The following is a 17,710-nucleotide window of genomic DNA, read 5'->3' as shown; positions in this document are numbered from 1 at the left end:
GTCAGTCGGTCAGTCAGCACCAGTTTAATGATTTTCTATAAAGGTAGCAAAACCTACTACGTATGGGTGGAAAGAAGGATGGAGGGACAAAGAAAGTACCTGTAAGAGGGGCAGAGAGATGGGGAATGAAGGGTAAAGAAAGGAAGAGGAAAAAGTGGGAGACAAGCAGATATTATGAAAGACAGCCAAGGACAAATTACAGAGATTCTTCACAAAGTTCTTTTTGAAAGCAGAAAATGCTGCATCTGCACCATTTGAAAAGACACTCGGCCGTATGCGCTGATTTATAATACAGAACCTTTGCTGCTGTCCACAGAAAATAAAGCTATGTGATCTGTATGTGCACAGAGCTTCTGTTGTGTGGCTTCCTGCTTTCATCCCTGGAAAAGTCCATCCTTCATCCACACATTCTGTTTGATGGGAAGCCCAAAGCAGCAACAGCGGCCCGACTTTAAAGACAGCCCGGATGTTTTTTTATGTGATGTATGTACAGTATGGAGTTAACATGTGTATCACAGGATCATACATGTACACACTGTCTTTAGTCCTGCTATTCTGTTTGTCACACATCAAAAGGCAAAGAAAGCTCAGCGCTGCATGCTATTTCTACAAACAAACAAAGTTGGGGAGCGACATTTGGATTGGAGAGTGCCCGAGAAGAGCATTTTAATCAGTAATAATGAAATGTACAACGTGTTGTGTGGAGGAATGATTAATTCAACAAGCTAATTTACACCACAGTGAGATATTTGATCTCCCTTTCTCTCTCTCTCACACACACACAAACTCACTTGCACACAACCTTGAACACATCTGCGGTACAAAGACAACAATATAGTGAGGAAAGGACAAACAATCGAGTTACATATCTCCATAGAGTTTTTTTTTTTTTTTTAAACAGTTAACAGTGCATTTGACTAAAGGTGGAAATCCAGTACGTGACAGGATTTTGATTTCCTGTTCGACTATTCTGCTTGGCCGATTCACCTTGTTCGTAGCCCCATGACGCCGTGCGTGGATTATAGAGAGCCGAAGCATGGATGTAAAAAGAGAACTGGATACAGCGTTCAAGGCAGGGCCCCGTTTATTCCTAGGAAAGTTGCTCAGTGGCACATGAGGCAAAAAAAGCTTGACTTCCGAGTATAAAATTACACGGATCATCCAGCGATCTTCCGCATCCATTGGGCCCATAGAGCAGGCACAGTAGTGTTTCCTTTAACCCCACCTCCCAGCCATGGTCTGGTGCTTATTCACGTGAACGGAGGAAGGAAAATAACGCTGGATTCGGCTATTAGTGCATTTTACAACTTTTAGGACCTACTGATTTAAAATAAGGACTATTCTGGTGTTCGAACTGGGAAGTTGATTGAATTATCTGCTGATTTAGAGACGTCTCTTTCGCAATGTAAGTCTATGGGAAAAAGTCTTTTTTGGCCCGATGGCATCACGTTTCGGACACGGAAGTTGTAATTCCACCGATTGGCCACTATGTAAAATTTGCTCGATGCCCAGCGCACTTCCTGGTGGCTTAAGCCAAAGTCATGACGTCACATCTGGGCTAGCCTCACTAACTTCTGTAACTAGATGCAATATTTCATTCAGAATTTCTTTCATCTGCTTTTCTGAGAAAAATTAAGCGTGTTCCTGTGGTTTACTTAAAATATTTGAAGTAAAAATCAGCTCCACTACTGTAGTTACTATTAGTAATCTAAACCTTTTTGATTTTAACAAAGTTAAACAATGATTATTTTGTGAGCACAGAAAAAACAGCTCCGTACTAGAAATTTACAGCGTGGGTATTTGCGTCATTCTGACTTGGTTTCGTCCATATCCATAAAACGCTCTCTTCTAAAGCCATTTTCCCAGTTTTATTTCTGTTTTTTTTGCTGTCTAAAATCTTCTACAGCGTTCTCCCCTCTTTGTCCTGCTGTTATTACAGACACATAATAACCCCGGCCCCTTGACTCTGGGGCTTATGAGTAATTGTCTGTTAAATGTTGCTAAAATACTGAATTATTAAATAAACAAGGATATGGAGACATATGAAGCCAGCCACACGTCATACCAACACATTCTCATCCTAACTCGTCACATACCGCCCCTTGGCGTCACTTTATTTTTGGCATTACTTTATTTTCGGCATCAAAACCACTACTGTATAGTTACCCTTGGTGTCACTTTAGGATTAGGTAACAAAACCACTATAGTTAGGTTTAGGAACTAGTAGAAAGTAGGAACTACTTTTAAGAACTACATGGTTGGGTTCAAAATGACTACGTCTGTACAGTGAAAATGACACTGAATGTTGTGAACACCGGACTCAAACAAACAGCTGATTGTGACGGGAAAGTGAAGTGAAACAGCGACCTCCTGCATGAAAGCCTTGTGTTTGTTAGACCAATCCACCTCCCCTCCCGCCTGCCTGGTGTGCGTCTTCGCTCTTTAAACTACGTCAACACACTCCCGGCATACTTTCTCGGACTTTACTGTTGCTGTGGATTGGTTTACATTATAGTTATTAACGCCCGGTGCATTTAATATTGGCGTAGAAGGGGTGCTTTGTTCGGCGGTACCGAACGCCGACGGCTGTGACAAAGCCTTGGTATTTGACGCCCTGGGAATGAGAATGGGCTGGATATACTATTGAGAAAAGCGCTTTTCCAAGGCTGGATTTTTAGTTATTAGCGTTGTTACAGATCTCAATGGGATTTTAAATGAAGTTTTCTTATTTCTGAAACAGAATCCGGAAATTCCTGTTTCACTTCGGCTCTCTAAATGGCCTCGTTCACTGAACTGCCGCTTGCTAGAGTTAGTGGTATGCTACAGAACTTTGGTTACCTTTTGTTGGTGCAGCCATGAACAGTGCAACTTGTCCCCTTTAACATGTATCTGTAACATTTATTAACTTAACTAACTGGGGCCACTTCTTCAGGTTGTTCTCCCATCCCCTGGTAGTAGAAGGCTGGGGTATGATTGCATAACTTTAAGGTGTCTCATTATGTAGTCTCACATCATGACTCTAAGAAAAGACCCTAGTAGCATAGCACTAAAGGCCGTTACACACCGGTGGCGGGTTTTGTTTGTGCAATTAATTCGCAAGTCAATAAATTTTTTAGAACTGTTGTTTTTGTCATGAATCCAACACGGTTGCTCCGTAGTTTGAACCAGGACGGCAAACTTTATTACTCCTTTCAACCTCGACAAAGGCAGTGCAGACCAGATTCACTCGATCTGTTCTTACCTTTCACAATAAAAGCCCTAAATATATAATATGTGCAAGCGAGTATTTCGCATTTTCATGTCGTTTATTCGCCACGCCCCCAGTGTGTGGCGGTCTTAACTCTCGCAGATTCCGGTTCAGTGAAGTTGCGGCCATAGTTGACGCAGGCTGTCATAGGCCTGCGAATAATGTGGTTTAGGTGTAAAGCACAATTAATAGAAAATGTTAAAGCTTTAAAAGTAGCACTTGCAGGGCATGTATGACATTGTCAATATACATATGAAATATATTACTGCTATATACATTGATATTCATAGAGCTGTAATTATTCACACTATACACAGTGATGTGACCTAACTCATTGTCAGTTTGTATTTCTTATCATAAAACAGTGATTTGATTTTCCATTTTTAGAAATAGCTGTTTCAATTTATTTGAACGATATGTGTGTGTGTGTGTGTGTGTGTGTAAAAACTAGGGAGAAGGAATTTAGATGCATTTAACAACCGTCTTCCTCCTTTATATTAGCAGTAGAATTAAGATAAAGGAAACAGCAGAATTATTTTCTATCATCGCCCTCGTCAATCTTCACAAAATGCATCTTCAATGACGTACATATAGGTCAGTGCCATACTTATCTTGTACTTTGCTTTCCCAAGTTTTCAGGCTCTAGTAATTTCTCTTTTGTCTTATCAGTAATTAAAGCTGGGAGGCCTCGGGTTTGAACTTGAAAACTGTGCTTGCAGCCACTTGCTGGAGGCGAGTATATGAATCTGGTACCCAGGTGAGAGTTTGTCAGTCCGTCTTGTCTCTAGTCTGATCCTCGCTGTTCTACTTAAAGCTCTGGTCAAAATATCATACATTTTTCACTACTGCCATCTGCCACGTCTCTCTTAGCCTAACTCGTTCACACTCAAAGTCGCTGGCTTAAAGTGCTGTTGAGTGTGAGTTGGTAAGCGGACATGATGTTTCATGCTCTTCCCCCTCTCTCTGTTGGTTTCACCACCACATTAAGGTTGTATGTGTTCTAAAGTGTCTAACACTTTGGGAAATATTTGCTTTCTTTCTGAGAGCTGGATGAGAAAATCGATACCCCTCTCAGGTCTATCCCCTACCCTATAAAGCTATCTAATTAAAGGAATAGTTACAGCACCCAACTTCCCATCCACAGCCTCTCGTTTTTACAGTTATTTTTCTGTGCAAATTAAATAAACGAGATTAATCAATTTGTGAGATTTAGAAACAGACATGATACTGGCATCAATCTTCTCATATAACTCTTGAAAAGATTCCAAAATTTTACTTAAAGGGACTGTATGTAAGAAAATTAATTGATCTGCACTATGGCGCTAAACTGTAAGAGAGCACTGTACTTCCAAAACAAAAATATGGGAGGAATGAAAGGTTGTGGGCAATTTCCCCTTCGACATATTTGGGGTCTGACTCATGGTGTTGACACAATGGCACTATTTGCTAAGCTTCAACGCTAACAAATCTCTCTCACAACTTTTGTCTTTCCTCAATCGTTTTTATTAGCAAATCCAAATTTAGAAAGCATTCAGGTAATCTTGGCAAGCATTTTTAGACCAAACTGACCATTGCTTTACTCAGTTGAAATGAGAAATATCGCCAGCAGCAGATTGCATCTGTACGCAACTTGACGACAGGATGAAATTAAATGTTTGACATTTTCTGGCACTCGCTGCTAAGTAATGTCTGAATTAGCCAAGATCATTTGTTAGCAAGAGTCTTATACTTCAACAGTTTTACAACAAACTGTGACTTTCTTGACTTGCAAAATGATCTTTTAAATTGACAAACATCATATGTGTGAATCATGGCGCAATTCAAACAGGATCAAAAACAGATTTGTCTCTCGTCGTTGACTACCGTTCATATTTTTTCCAAAATATGGTCCCATGGTGGTCCACTGGAAAGGCGCGGGACTTCCACTCTATATTGTTAAATAGGTGCACAATATGACCGGGGATGTGATCTAAAAGGGTTAAAAAGGCATTTTTCATTTCATCTTGACTTAAATGTGAAGGGACATTTAGCACTAACAACCGCATGATAGAGGGGCTACTAATGGTCTCTGCCATTTGTTCACAGTAATAACAGCAAATATAATGTACCGTTAATGTGACAACGATGTATTGGTGTTTGTGAATGTTGCAATTTCTCCCGCAGTTGTTTCTGTCCAATTTAACCTATTTGTCAGAGCACCAAGCTGTTGCTGGAGGCGAAGAGATGTACAGTCTCAAAACGCAGTGCTGGAAAATAATTCCCTGCTCTGCTCTGGCCAATAACGCTGCATCTACCCTGCAGCATTATTGAAAACCACTCTGAAATCAGATTTGTCCACGTACCTTACATGAAACACATCTCATAAATAGATTTTGTGAGGCTTTCGAGGTTTTGGAGTGCCTCTGCGCAAAAACAGACTTTGAAATCTAATCTGAAGTGGTTATTTTCACATAAAACAATGCTATCTGTGAGGTTATTATGACTGAACTCACTATAGGCCAAAAACATCCATTCTGGTTTTTCTTACAGAGCCTCAAGTTTTTGATTTAGCCTCCAGTGACAACATCTTATCTGAGCTCCGCGGAGATGGTTTTCGAATTGCTGCACCTTGGTGAATCGGCCATTGAGGCCTCTAATTGCTAATTCTGTCAGTTTAATTAAAGTTCACAACTACAGCAGCCTCTTTTAACCATCCAAGCATATCTCTGGGTGAAGTCCCTTATGTAAAAAAAAATAGCTGTGGGCTGATTGGAGTTTTTTCTTACTCTCTTAATTTCTACTCAGATCCTTTAGCCTCCCACGGAGATTTACCTTGCGGTGTATTCTGCCAATGGGCTCCTATAGCTACTGGGTTTATTCTAAACATCCCAGGGTCAACGTGTTAAATTGGTGTGCATGTGACAAGAATAACAAAATATTTCAATGAAAAGTCTACTTTTGACATTGTTGTCCCAAACCAAATAACATTATTAAAATTACCACTATACAACTGTCTCCAGATCAGCTTCTCTGTTTAACTCAACCCTGTAGGTATATTTAACGAACTTGCCACCGGCAAGGTAGACGGGCTCAATCAGCTCTTAAAGTGAACCATTTTTTATTTATTTCCTCCTCTCTTAAAACTATTACAGCCTTTGAGGATTTTGTTTTGTGCCACTTCAAATTCTAACGCAACTCTTTAAAGTCGGCCCGGCTTTGATTTATTTTTTTGTGAAGAAAGAAAAGTAAACCTACAACCTAAAGCCCCCTGTGTAAAACACGCTCGCTGCTAGACAGGTGGATTCAATCTTCAACTCAGCTGAACGGTGTTTGTTTTCCAGGTGTACTCATCTCTCCCTCTCTGTCTGTCTCTAATCTGATAGTATTTCTGATCCTGGGCCAGACAGAAACAACTGTTACCCAGAGCCACTTAGAATAACAAGCAGCTTCAGCAGGCCTGCAGGGCCAAACTACGGCTCTTGGAGCATGAAATACACTTGGCATGCGAGAGGATCGTGATTCTGACTGGAGAACATATTGGTCCCATACTGTAGGGCTACAGTGAAGGATGCCAAGGAAGAGCCTCGGAGGATTTCATACCTGGGCAAGCACCAAATAAAAACAGCTCCAGTGCACTCTGACTTCACTTTAACTTTTAAAACTCTGCAGCAGCTATATATATAGTCTAGTTTTATATAGAGTCTAATTTCAGAGTCTAAACTTCAAAGCATTTAAGGAGTACATTGTTCTTACAGTAAAACTATTCATCCATCAATTTCTTTCTAGTACTGCGGTTGAGACTATATGCAAATGTTCCTTCTTTGTCTTTAATTTATTCAGTTTTGTGGTCCTATATGTTCCTGTGGGGCGACAGCACACTTTCAGTATGAAGACAAATTGCAGGAGCTTATTCCCAGTTTGATCAAATTGATATTTTGGATTCCCTTAGATGATGCCGTTTCTCAAAGGCAGCTAAAAAACAATCTTTTTCATACCATTCGAAACGATGTTACTGCGTCCCAAAGTGTTTTTCGACGCCAACTTACAGTGCTATATATGCCTTAGCTAAGCACTTGTACTTAGGGATACAATATACTGAGGCCTATTTTTTGAGCACCTAATAGTTGAGTTGTCAACACTGCTATTTTTTTGTTCTTGGGCCTCGAGTTTTTTCAAGTGATTCCACAGATAAAAGTACTTGTACACTATACTGAGCCTGGATTGTATGGATAGACTAAATGTAGCTCATATGAATCCTTGAAGGGAGAATAATAATAATAAAAAAACCTCCAGTCTCATAAAACCAGACTGATCTCCAGACTACATTTGTGCTTCGCTCGCAAACAAAAAAGGTCTTGAGGAGCCATTATTGGTTGTTTGAATCTCTTAAACCAATCAAAATCATTAAGGTGATGTCAGAGCATCTTAATCTTCTGTGAAGTAGTCTCAACTTTATGCAAATGAGCCCGTCCAATGCGACGCGTCCGGCTCACGAAACTTGGACCAAGATGTGAAACTAGGCGATGTAGATCTAAAATGAAACGAGATTCAGCAGTGGCATAGCCTATTTCTCGCCTAAAATGTTATTAAAGTCGATTTTGGTGGATTGTTTAGACGGAATGACAGAAAGTTTATGAGGAGGCCGCCATGTCGTTTCCTGTTTGAAACGGCAAGCAGAGAATCAGGGACCAGTCAGGTGCTTTCCAAGGTAGGGTACGTCACCGCTTGAACCGCCAGTAGAGTGGAGCAGCGCGTCCCCTAGTGTCCTGGATTTAACATTATAGACATGACCAATTTAGCCACAAATTCACAGACTGACCATACACGGTCCAGACATATATATACTCGGTTTTGTTTCCTTATCTGCATTCATATTTTTAGCCTGTCATTGTCATTGCTGGGGCTTCAACAGAGACCAGAAGGGAAAGAGAAATGAAAAGCCAATTGAAGAGTTCTCGCAGCGCTTGAGTCAAACGGCGAGGTAGATACAGTAGCAAGCCACGTATAGGTTAGATTTACATAATTATCAAATGCTTCATACTGTAAAGCTGATAAATAAATGTTTTCAGCTGGTCGTGGCATCTGGCCTCTACATCACTTAGCTTTCAGATTTATCAAGGAGGATGTTATTATGTCTCTCTTATTACACTCGGGAAGATAAACTCCCCCTGGAACCATCATATACAAGCTCATACTAACTAGATAAACTAGATGAAGGGGGGTAGAGGATAGACAGATGACAAGAGGCTGCTGTATGTATCTGTTTAGTATGTTTTTGCAGGTCTGTTTGTACAGTGGTTGTGCATCTCTGTATGAATTGTGTGTGTGTTTCCAATAGAGAGACTAATTAAAAGGCAGGGAATATGCATGAAACGGCACAGGCAGTTTAAAGATACATGATCAAAAAGACTGTCGGGCCTCTGAACATGCAGTTAGAAATATTCAATCCCTGGCAGAGCAAGAGGGGAAAAAAAGGAAAGCCTATGGACTTGTGGAAGAAAAAATACACAAAGTTTATATCAATTCACACTAGTCCCATTTCTTTGGGGTAGCTATATCCAAAACAACAACAGCAGCAGAGGAGAGAGTAGCATGAGAAGGTGGAGGCAGCCTGCCAGATGATCAGTGCGCCCTCTTAGAGACTCCTGGTTGATCTCTTCCTGGTTGGATGAGCCGTGTGGGGAGACCGTGGCCACAGGGTGGTTGTCGCGGTTGGAGCACATGTCGTACAGGTTTCCGGAGAACTGCATCTTCTTGGATTCCTGGCGGAGAGATTCCCAGACAGCTGCCGCTTCATCTGGACAGCCGGCCATGGCCGCGTTAGCGCAGTCATGGAATTCATCCCACGATCTGAAGAAAAATGATACGAGGAAACCTTCAGGTGTGACACCAAAAGCCAAAACATGCTCAATACAAATGAGTAAAAATGTTTTAGTAAGTCAAAACAGCAGTTTTGCATTGGGAAATAGTTACACATAATTCGGTACAAGAAATAGCGGACAGTTGTAATTAGCAGTTTCTGTTTATGGCAAATGGATGTGCTGGATAATAATAATAATATAATAATAATAATAATCTTTTTATTTGTATAGCACCTTTCTAAACATAGTACAAAGTGCTTGCACAGATACAATGAAATACAGACAAAATAAAAACAACAATAAAAGAACAAAACATAAAGACCAAATAATGAGAAAACTAAAACCTGTAACCAGTGCCTTACGGAGTTTTAAAGATTTAAAATTGGTAAATTTTGGTAAAATTGGCTAACCTGAGGTCCTGAGGTAGGCTGTTCCAGAGTCTAGGGGCATTGATGGCAAAGGCCCTGTCACTCTTAGTCACCAGCCTAGACCTGGGTATAACCAGTAAAGCCAAGTCAGAGGACCTCAGGTTACAAGGTGGCACGTAGGGAGTATGGCGCTCAGTGAGGTAGCTTGGTGCCAAACCATACAGAGCTTTAAAAGTTAATAATAAAATGAAATAAGGTCTGTGGTTAACACAAGCTTAAGAGATTTTAACCTTTCATTTTACAATATAAAATACGTCCCACTTGTGAATTTTGAAGCCTTTATGTGTCTTAAAAAAGGTGGTTGCTAACAAGTGGCTAAACGAAACTACTAAAAATCATCATGCCGACTCGTCCGCCTTTACAGTGTATACTCACGCTCATGCGACCGTGGTGTAGTTTGTTTATAGCCTCACGTTAGCTTTTTACTTCTGCCAATTGCATTCACTCTTCAGAAGTCGTAAAAGTGGTGTTCAGTTGTGGAGATTATCTTGCTGAACAAAACGTGTAAGTATCATAAACGTGTGTCTGTCACAGATTTTCTGCAATAATCCAAAACACAACGGAATAATCCCATTGGCTTTTTGTCGAGGGAAACCAGGGTGATGCTAACTTCCTGGTTGGCTTACAAAAATATGTCATCCCTCGAGAACTCTATAAACTCCAAGAGACACACGATTATCCTGACTAGTGTATGCTCACATGATTTAACTAATGAAGATCTAAACAGACAGCTCTGAAAAAAAGTGATGAAGATGCTGTGACAGTGAAGCACAAGTCCTTTCACTGAATAAATCAAATTCAATCTATTTGTTTGCTCCCTTGACTTCTCTTTGCAGTTGCTAAGAGACCATCTGCTGATCTTCCCTACTCTGGGAGCAAAGGTCGCCCTGTGAGTTAGACTGAAATGTGGAAAAACCTTCATTAGAACAGGGAATGGAAAAGCTGTCATGAACTGGATGTTTGTTGAACCACTGCTGTGTTATAGCCATCCATTTGATACACAGACCTGAGAAGAGTATCAATAAGGGAAAAAACAGTAAAAAAAAGGAAGCAAAGAGGAGGAGGTAAAGATGATGAAGGGGAGACAGGAGGAAGTAATCTTACATCGAGCTCTTTTGGATATAAATATTTTTTTTTTTCACTGAATCGCAGCATAAAACTTCATTCCAATAACCTTCAAGCTCCACATCCAAAGCTGAGTCTATCTTACTGTAATTGGCTGCTAATTCTTCCTCTCATCATGAATGTGTTGGCTAAGTTGTCTCTGAGGAAGAACTGGCTGAGTGTTAAGTAGAAGAAGAGAGAAGGAGGGCCGGTGGAGAAGGCAGAAGCAGATGGCTCTGTTCAAAATATGCCTGACACAAAACACTTAAAGCACTTTAACACAAAAAACGTCTATACAATTAATAAAACATGCCACTTTCATAACAGAGGTGCTCTGTGTATGTCATCCAGATGCATGATACCAATACATTCTCACTCCCAACTCGTCAAATAGCGACGCTTGGTCAGTGGCCATATGCTTCAAACTATGACGATCTAGGTAGCGAAAGAGTGCCTTGGTGTATCGGTATCAAACGCCGAGAGCCACTGACCAAGCATCGCTATTTGAGACTGAGATTAAGTCTGCAATTAAAGCACTCACTGCTTGTAAAGCACCAGGGGAAGATGGTTTTACAATTGAATTCTATAAGAGTTTCCAGGACACACTGTCCCCCTTTCTAGATTTACTGTATAATGATATTATTGCTAACCATTCAATGCCCTGCAGCATGCGCTCAGATGTGATCTCAGTGTTACCAAAACCAGGAAAAGACCACCTACAGATGAATAACTTCCGTCCTCTAAGTCTGCTGAATAATGATTACGAGATATTTGCAAAGATGCTTGCAATGCGCCGCGATAAAGTGGTTCCTTCTTTAATTCACACAGATCAACTGAGTTTCATTGCTGGCCGTCTTGCCTCCAACAACATGAAGAGAATTTTTCATGTCATGTCAAGAGCTACATCACTTCAGCATCCAGCAATAGTAATATCACTCGATGCTGAAAAAGCGTTTGACAGGATAGAATGGCCTTATTTATTTCACACACTAACAAAATTTGGTTTTGGCCCAACCGGTCTACACTGGATTAAGGCTCTTTATCACAAACCAATTGCATGTGTCAAAACCAATGGTATGATATTGCCCCCCATTCAGCTTTTCAGGTCCACCAGGTTGTCCAGCTACTCCAATTATTTTCACTCAAGCACCCGAACCTTTAGCATGTTTTATCAGAGTCAACCCAAACATAACTGGTATCAGCCTTTTGGGTATGAATTTAAAACTTATCTTTATGCTGACGACATTCTTTTGACATTATCCCACCCAGATGACTCAGTCCCACACCTTCTGAAAGTAATTGATAATTTCAGCCAGTACTCTGGTTATGAGGTTAACTGGGGTAAGAGTGAGGCCGTTCCGCTTAACCATCTTACACACCCAGGAGATTTGGCTTCTACTCCTATTGTATGGAAGAGACAGGGGATGAAATATCTCTGTATCATTATCAGATCCCCGGTTGAAAAAATATATGACCTGAATGGACCGGAGCTTCTGAAAACTGTAAATCAAGATCTTAAGAGATGGATGACTATGCCTTTATCATTGTGGGGGAGAGCAGAAGTAATTAAAATTAATATACTCCCAAGACTAACTTTCCTCACCTCTAAAAATTCCCCTAAAGTTTCCTCAGCAGTGGTTTTAAGGAAATAAACAAATGATTCAATATGTTTTTGTGGAATGATAGAAAAAAACGTAAAACACCTAGAAATTTGGGTGGCTTAGGTATACTTGACGTTTATTCATATTATTTATCCTATAACGTCAGATACGCACTATCATGGGCATACTCAAAACACTGTGAAGAAGGTAGTTGGAGGTGGTTAGAACAAAAAATTATAGCTGTAAATAATAAGTACATCTCTAGCCTCCCTCTGGTATTATCCAATATATAACAAAAATATTGATAATACCTTGATCCTCCATACATGTGAGGTTGCCAAAGAACTAAATAGGCATCTTAACATCTCTGGTTTATCCCTCCCTTCATGTCCATTCTGGATGAATCTCTTATTTACTGCTGGAGAAAAAAACTATTGTCATCAAAGTGTGGCAGCAAAACAACATTATTACACTGAGCAAATTGATAGATGATGGAAAGATTGTTGACTTCAACGAACTGAAAAGGAAACACAAATTGAATGATTCCAACTTTTTTCAATATATACAGCTTAAAATCATATTAAAGAGTTATGTGACATCATCCTGGGCCATAAAGATTTTGTTGATAAGAAATTGTTGAAGGCAGTCAATGGCAAAGGAACGGTTTCTAAAATATATAAATTATTATCCCATACCACCTTTAACTATTGTACATCCATTAAGTTACTGTGGGAGAAAGATCTAGAGGTATGTTTTACCACAGAGGAATGGGAAACAAATTTCGCGACTAACTAATTATTTATCAAATTGTGTGAGATACAAATTTATTCAGTTGAAAATATGATTTAGATAATATTTAACTCCACAAAGGTTAAAGAAAATGAATAGAAATGTTTCAGATTTATGTCGGCATGGCTGTGGTGGGACAGGTACACTAATGCATCAATTGTGGCACTGCCCAGCAGTGGAAAGATTTTGGGTTGATGTTATACATTTTTTAATATTCCAATATCCCCTACGGTGTGTTTACTGGGCAGTAAAGTAGATGGAATTGACTCTAATATGATGTAACGTCTGATTGGACTAGCATGTCTCTCAGTGAAGAGGACAATACTCATAAACTGGAAAATGAGGAAACCTAACTGTTTCAGTTTGGACAATTGGCTCAAGGAATACCTGGACTTGGTCTCAATGGAACAAGCGGCCACGACTCTTCAAAAACTGGACAGTGGGCTTGAAGGTCCTTGGACTTCAATCAGGTCATTCCTGAATACACCGCTTTCTGTCTAGACACACACTCTTGTGGAGTCTGACTGTCCATGAATAGATTATGTCTATGCTGAAATGACATGCATGTGGAATGGATATTTTTGTGCGATTGCTGTCAGTTGGTAATATAAGTTAAAATAATAATAATAATAATAATAACTTGGATTTATATAGCGCCTTTCAAGAAACCCAAGGACGCTTAACAAAGACATAAATAAACACAACAAATGGAACATAACAGTAGCTAAGGGCCATAGGCCTTGGTGAAGAGGTGGGTCTCTTTTTTTTCTTTTCTTTCTTTTTATTTAGTTATTTATTTTTCCTTTCCTTCTTGGTATCATTATTATTACATTCCAAATCACAGAAATAAGGTATTTTTTCCAAACTACACAGAGGTAAAAGAATAAAGAAAAGTGGCAGGTTAATTAACAAATATTACCTTGTTTTTTCCTTTGTTGAGAGTACTCAACTTTCAAGGGCAGTGTGTGTATTGCACTTTTCCACTGATTATCTTCTTACAGCACAAAAAGCATCAGTTAGCAAGACTGATGCCATCGGCTGCCTCTGTCTATCACATGCTGCGTTCACACAAATTCGAAAAAGAATGAAAAAAACAGGACAAGGACCTGCTTCCATTGCATAGCTAAGCTAATCACATCTTGGATCTCTGTAAACACACAGAAATGAAACTAATATCAAACTTCTCATCAGAGTTCAGGTTTGATCCTTAAACCATATATGGTTTATGTCTTTCCATAACACAGCAAAAAGGCAGCTTTACACAGTGGCTGTAAGGTATATAGGTAAGTGTGTGATATATTATCATATCAAAGGAAAGATACACAAGAGAAACTAAGATCTAATGCATTGTTGGTGAGTCCGGCTGCCTCTTAATGGGGCAGTTTATCCGTTTTGATTTATCACTGTAGTTGGAGAGGGATTGATCACCAGAATCTAATTCAGACAAATAAGATAAATCACGATGGGATTGTTGCGGTCCTACGTTGTGACGCCCTGAAGGCTTCATTACTAATCTTGCAGTAAGTGTAGCTGTAATTCTCACCTAAACTGAACTCCTGAATCACAACTCTTACAACCCTGAACAGAGAAAAATCCTTTAAATAAGTAACAAGCGACAACTTTTTCTTATCTGTACTGCGTGTCATTTTGAGGACGTGCTTGCTTCAGATTATAAGAAACAGAAATCCAAGCACACACACACACACACACACACACACACACACACATATACTTTCAATCTCTGACAGATTCCAGCACATATTCCCTCTTTGCTGTCACATACTACACAAATATAATTTCTTTAGACCCACTTATTCAATGAATTTTGTGACTGCGTCGACACAGCGAGGGAGACACTCATGAACACACTCACTTGCCGCTTTATAAAATTAACAGCAGGCCGGACCTCCCTTGATGACTCTGCATATGTGTGTGCATGTGTGTGTGTGTGTGTGTGTGTGTGTATGTGTTTGGCCTGTGTCCAGGGCTTACACACTCCAGTGGTCCACCTCTGACTGTTGGAGGAGGACGGCTGCTTACCTGCTGCTGTGGGAGGAGCAGCTGATGGAGGGGAGGGAGGAGGTGCCAGCATCTGCCTATTGTCTGTGTGTGTGTGCGTGTGTGTGTGCGTGTGTGTGTGTGTGTGTGTGTGTGAGGATAACAAAACCAGAAAGAGATGGCATCATGTGCAGCGGTGCAGGGTTTTTGGTGTGTATGGGTCTGAGTTTGTGTGTGTGTCTTCCTGCAGTTTGCGTGTGTGTGTGTGTGTGTGTTTGCTCAAGTCACAGGTGGTGCAGAGACAGCAGAAACACAGCGAGGACACTGACAGACAACCAGCTGCTTTCACAATAATAAAACCTCCTGAGAGTACGTTCGCTCTGCTGCTAACATGCTGCTGCTGACATCCGAAAACCTCCAAACCCCAGTTCTGAACTTCTTTTTCCGTTGTTTTTTGACTTGAAATGAATGTACACAGCAATATGGTCATCTGGGTGTTATAGGTTTCAGGGCTCTATGTTACAGGATACATTTATTGACATCTGGGGCAATATTTCACACTAAGCAAAGTTGTTTCAGGAAATTGGAGAAGGCAATAAAGTGCAAAGTAAGGAGAACAGAAAAGAGTGAAACACAGCAGAGCAGCACAAGAGATATTAGGGAACGCAAGGGAAAAAAGTCACAGTATGTTCAATTCCAGTGACACAGTCTGTTATATTGCAGATGAGAGTACGTCTGAAAAGAACGAATTAGAGCAGAGTTTCGAAACTTTGGGGTCAGGACTCCACATGGAGTCACATGATATGTAAATACAGGATGACAGGACAGTTTTAAGACTGATAGATTGATTTGTTAGATATGTTTTTAACAAAACTGCTGTTACTGTGTTAAACTATTCATTTAAATGTTTGGTGGAAAAAGGTGTGGAAATAGTTTGCCGGGACAATGATCAGTGGCTACATTACATAAACAATTCAGGCCTCCAGCCCCAGTATGTCAGAGCCTGTGGTGTGTATGGCCTTGTATAATCATGTTTGTTCTGGTGTGATTTCAAGAAAAAGGTAACATATATGTGATTAACCCTTGTACCTCACTTTTTTCAACATTATCGTTATAGAGTGCTAGAGGAATGAGTCCTAAAACCCAGAAATAAGTTAGCATTTTAGCACTTCCAATTCACTCGTCTGGAAGTCAATAGTTTTTTTGAACGGGTTTTTCAATAAATATCCCACTTGTGAATTTTGAAGCTTTTATATGTCTTAAATAAGGCTGTTGCTAACAAGTGGCTAAATGAGACTACTAAACATCATCATGCCGACTCGTCCTTCTTTACAGCCTCGTTGTGTATACTCGCGCTCATGCGACTGTGGTGTAGTTCGTTTATAGCCTAACGTTAGCATTTTACTTACTGATTTCATTTATGCCTCAAAAATCATAAAAGTGGTGTTCAGTTGTGAAGATTATCTTGCTGAACAAAACCTGTAAGTATCATACAAGTTTGTTTGCCACAGAGCTATTTTCTGCAATAAACCAAAACCCAATGGAAAAATAACCATTGGCTTTTTGTCGAGGGAACCCATGTTATTCTAACTTCCAGGTTGGTCTACAGAAATACGTCATTCCTGTACCACTCTATTGGTTAACAGCCCGGCTGTATAATGCAACAATGTACAAGGATAAAATTACATAAATACCAGATCAGCTCACCCCTTCATGTGTTTTCAGGCGTGGTAGTATGAATGCAGATTAATTCTAAAACGGCCATAAAATGCTCATCTGGACGGAGATCGTTTTCATTTTAAAAGGCCGTTTTAAAACAAAAACATATTAGGTTGGATGTAGCCTAACGTCGCTCCCTCTCTTCATTCACTCTATAGGTCGCTCCACAATCGCTGCTCAGTCTCTCTCTCTCTCTCTCTCTCTTTCCCTCTGTCTCTCTCTCTCTCTCTCTCTCACTCCCTCTCTCTCTCTCACTCTGTCTCTCTCTCTCTCTCTCTCTCTGTATCTCTCTCTCTCTCTCTCTCTCTCTCTCTCTCTCTCTCTCACTCACTCGTTGAGCCGAGGAGAAGGCGCCAACTTTGAATGCTGTGTGTTTACAAACAGCAACTGACAACGGTTACATATTATACCTTTAACAAATATACCAAAGTTTCACAGTCATTTTTAAATCAGAGCTGGGAATAACAGGGATTTTGACTGAAACATCAGTTATGTGGGTATTTTTTTACATCCTGCAGAAATCACATAAAGTGTTGCGACTATCCTGTCCAAGGTTGATGTACTAAAAGGTTACAAAAAAGAAAAAAACTGCAGCAGCCTTTCAGCTCTGGCGAACTGCATGAATTTAAAAGAAGCAAAGGAATGAAAAGAATTCAGTTTTTCTTGAGGAAGAGTTTTGACAAGCTTTTATGTTAAAATCATCACTCTTCAGCTGCAATGGCCTTCATCAGGGTTGCCGTTTGACGTGCTTCAAGAAGGCTTCTTTCACCTTGTTGAGGGAGGAAAAACACTTTCTATTTTCTACCCGCACAAGACTTGATCTATATTTTGCAGCTATCTCAGCAGTAGAGGTTCAAGCAGTAAACGACTATTTTTATACATGTTAAACAATGTATTTCATGTAGAATTTGTGAGCAGCAGAGGCTTTTACAGATCTATAATGACAATTTCTTATAAGAATTGAAACTCTTCCTTCTTGCCCCT

The 17,710-nt window shown here is 40.0% G+C and overlaps 1 protein-coding gene across 1 annotated transcript in view; it reads right to left on the bottom strand.

The window, feature by feature from the left end:
- Nucleotides 1-8: 8 nt before the first annotated feature.
- The window catches only part of nrn1la (neuritin 1-like a), a 79,592-nt gene continuing 61,890 nt past the window's right edge, over nt 9-17,710 (bottom strand). Inside the window, exon 3 of the mRNA XM_037766724.1 lies at nt 9-9,076. Coding sequence (XP_037622652.1) covers nt 8,779-9,076 — 298 coding nt within the window. The 3' untranslated portion in view covers nt 9-8,778. The remainder of the gene's footprint in view (nt 9,077-17,710) is intronic.

Source organism: Sebastes umbrosus, chromosome 4 (assembly GCF_015220745.1).
Source record: "Sebastes umbrosus isolate fSebUmb1 chromosome 4, fSebUmb1.pri, whole genome shotgun sequence".
In the NCBI taxonomy this organism is placed as follows: domain Eukaryota; kingdom Metazoa; phylum Chordata; class Actinopteri; order Perciformes; family Sebastidae; genus Sebastes; species Sebastes umbrosus.
This window is presented reverse-complemented; position numbering and strand designations above follow the sequence as displayed.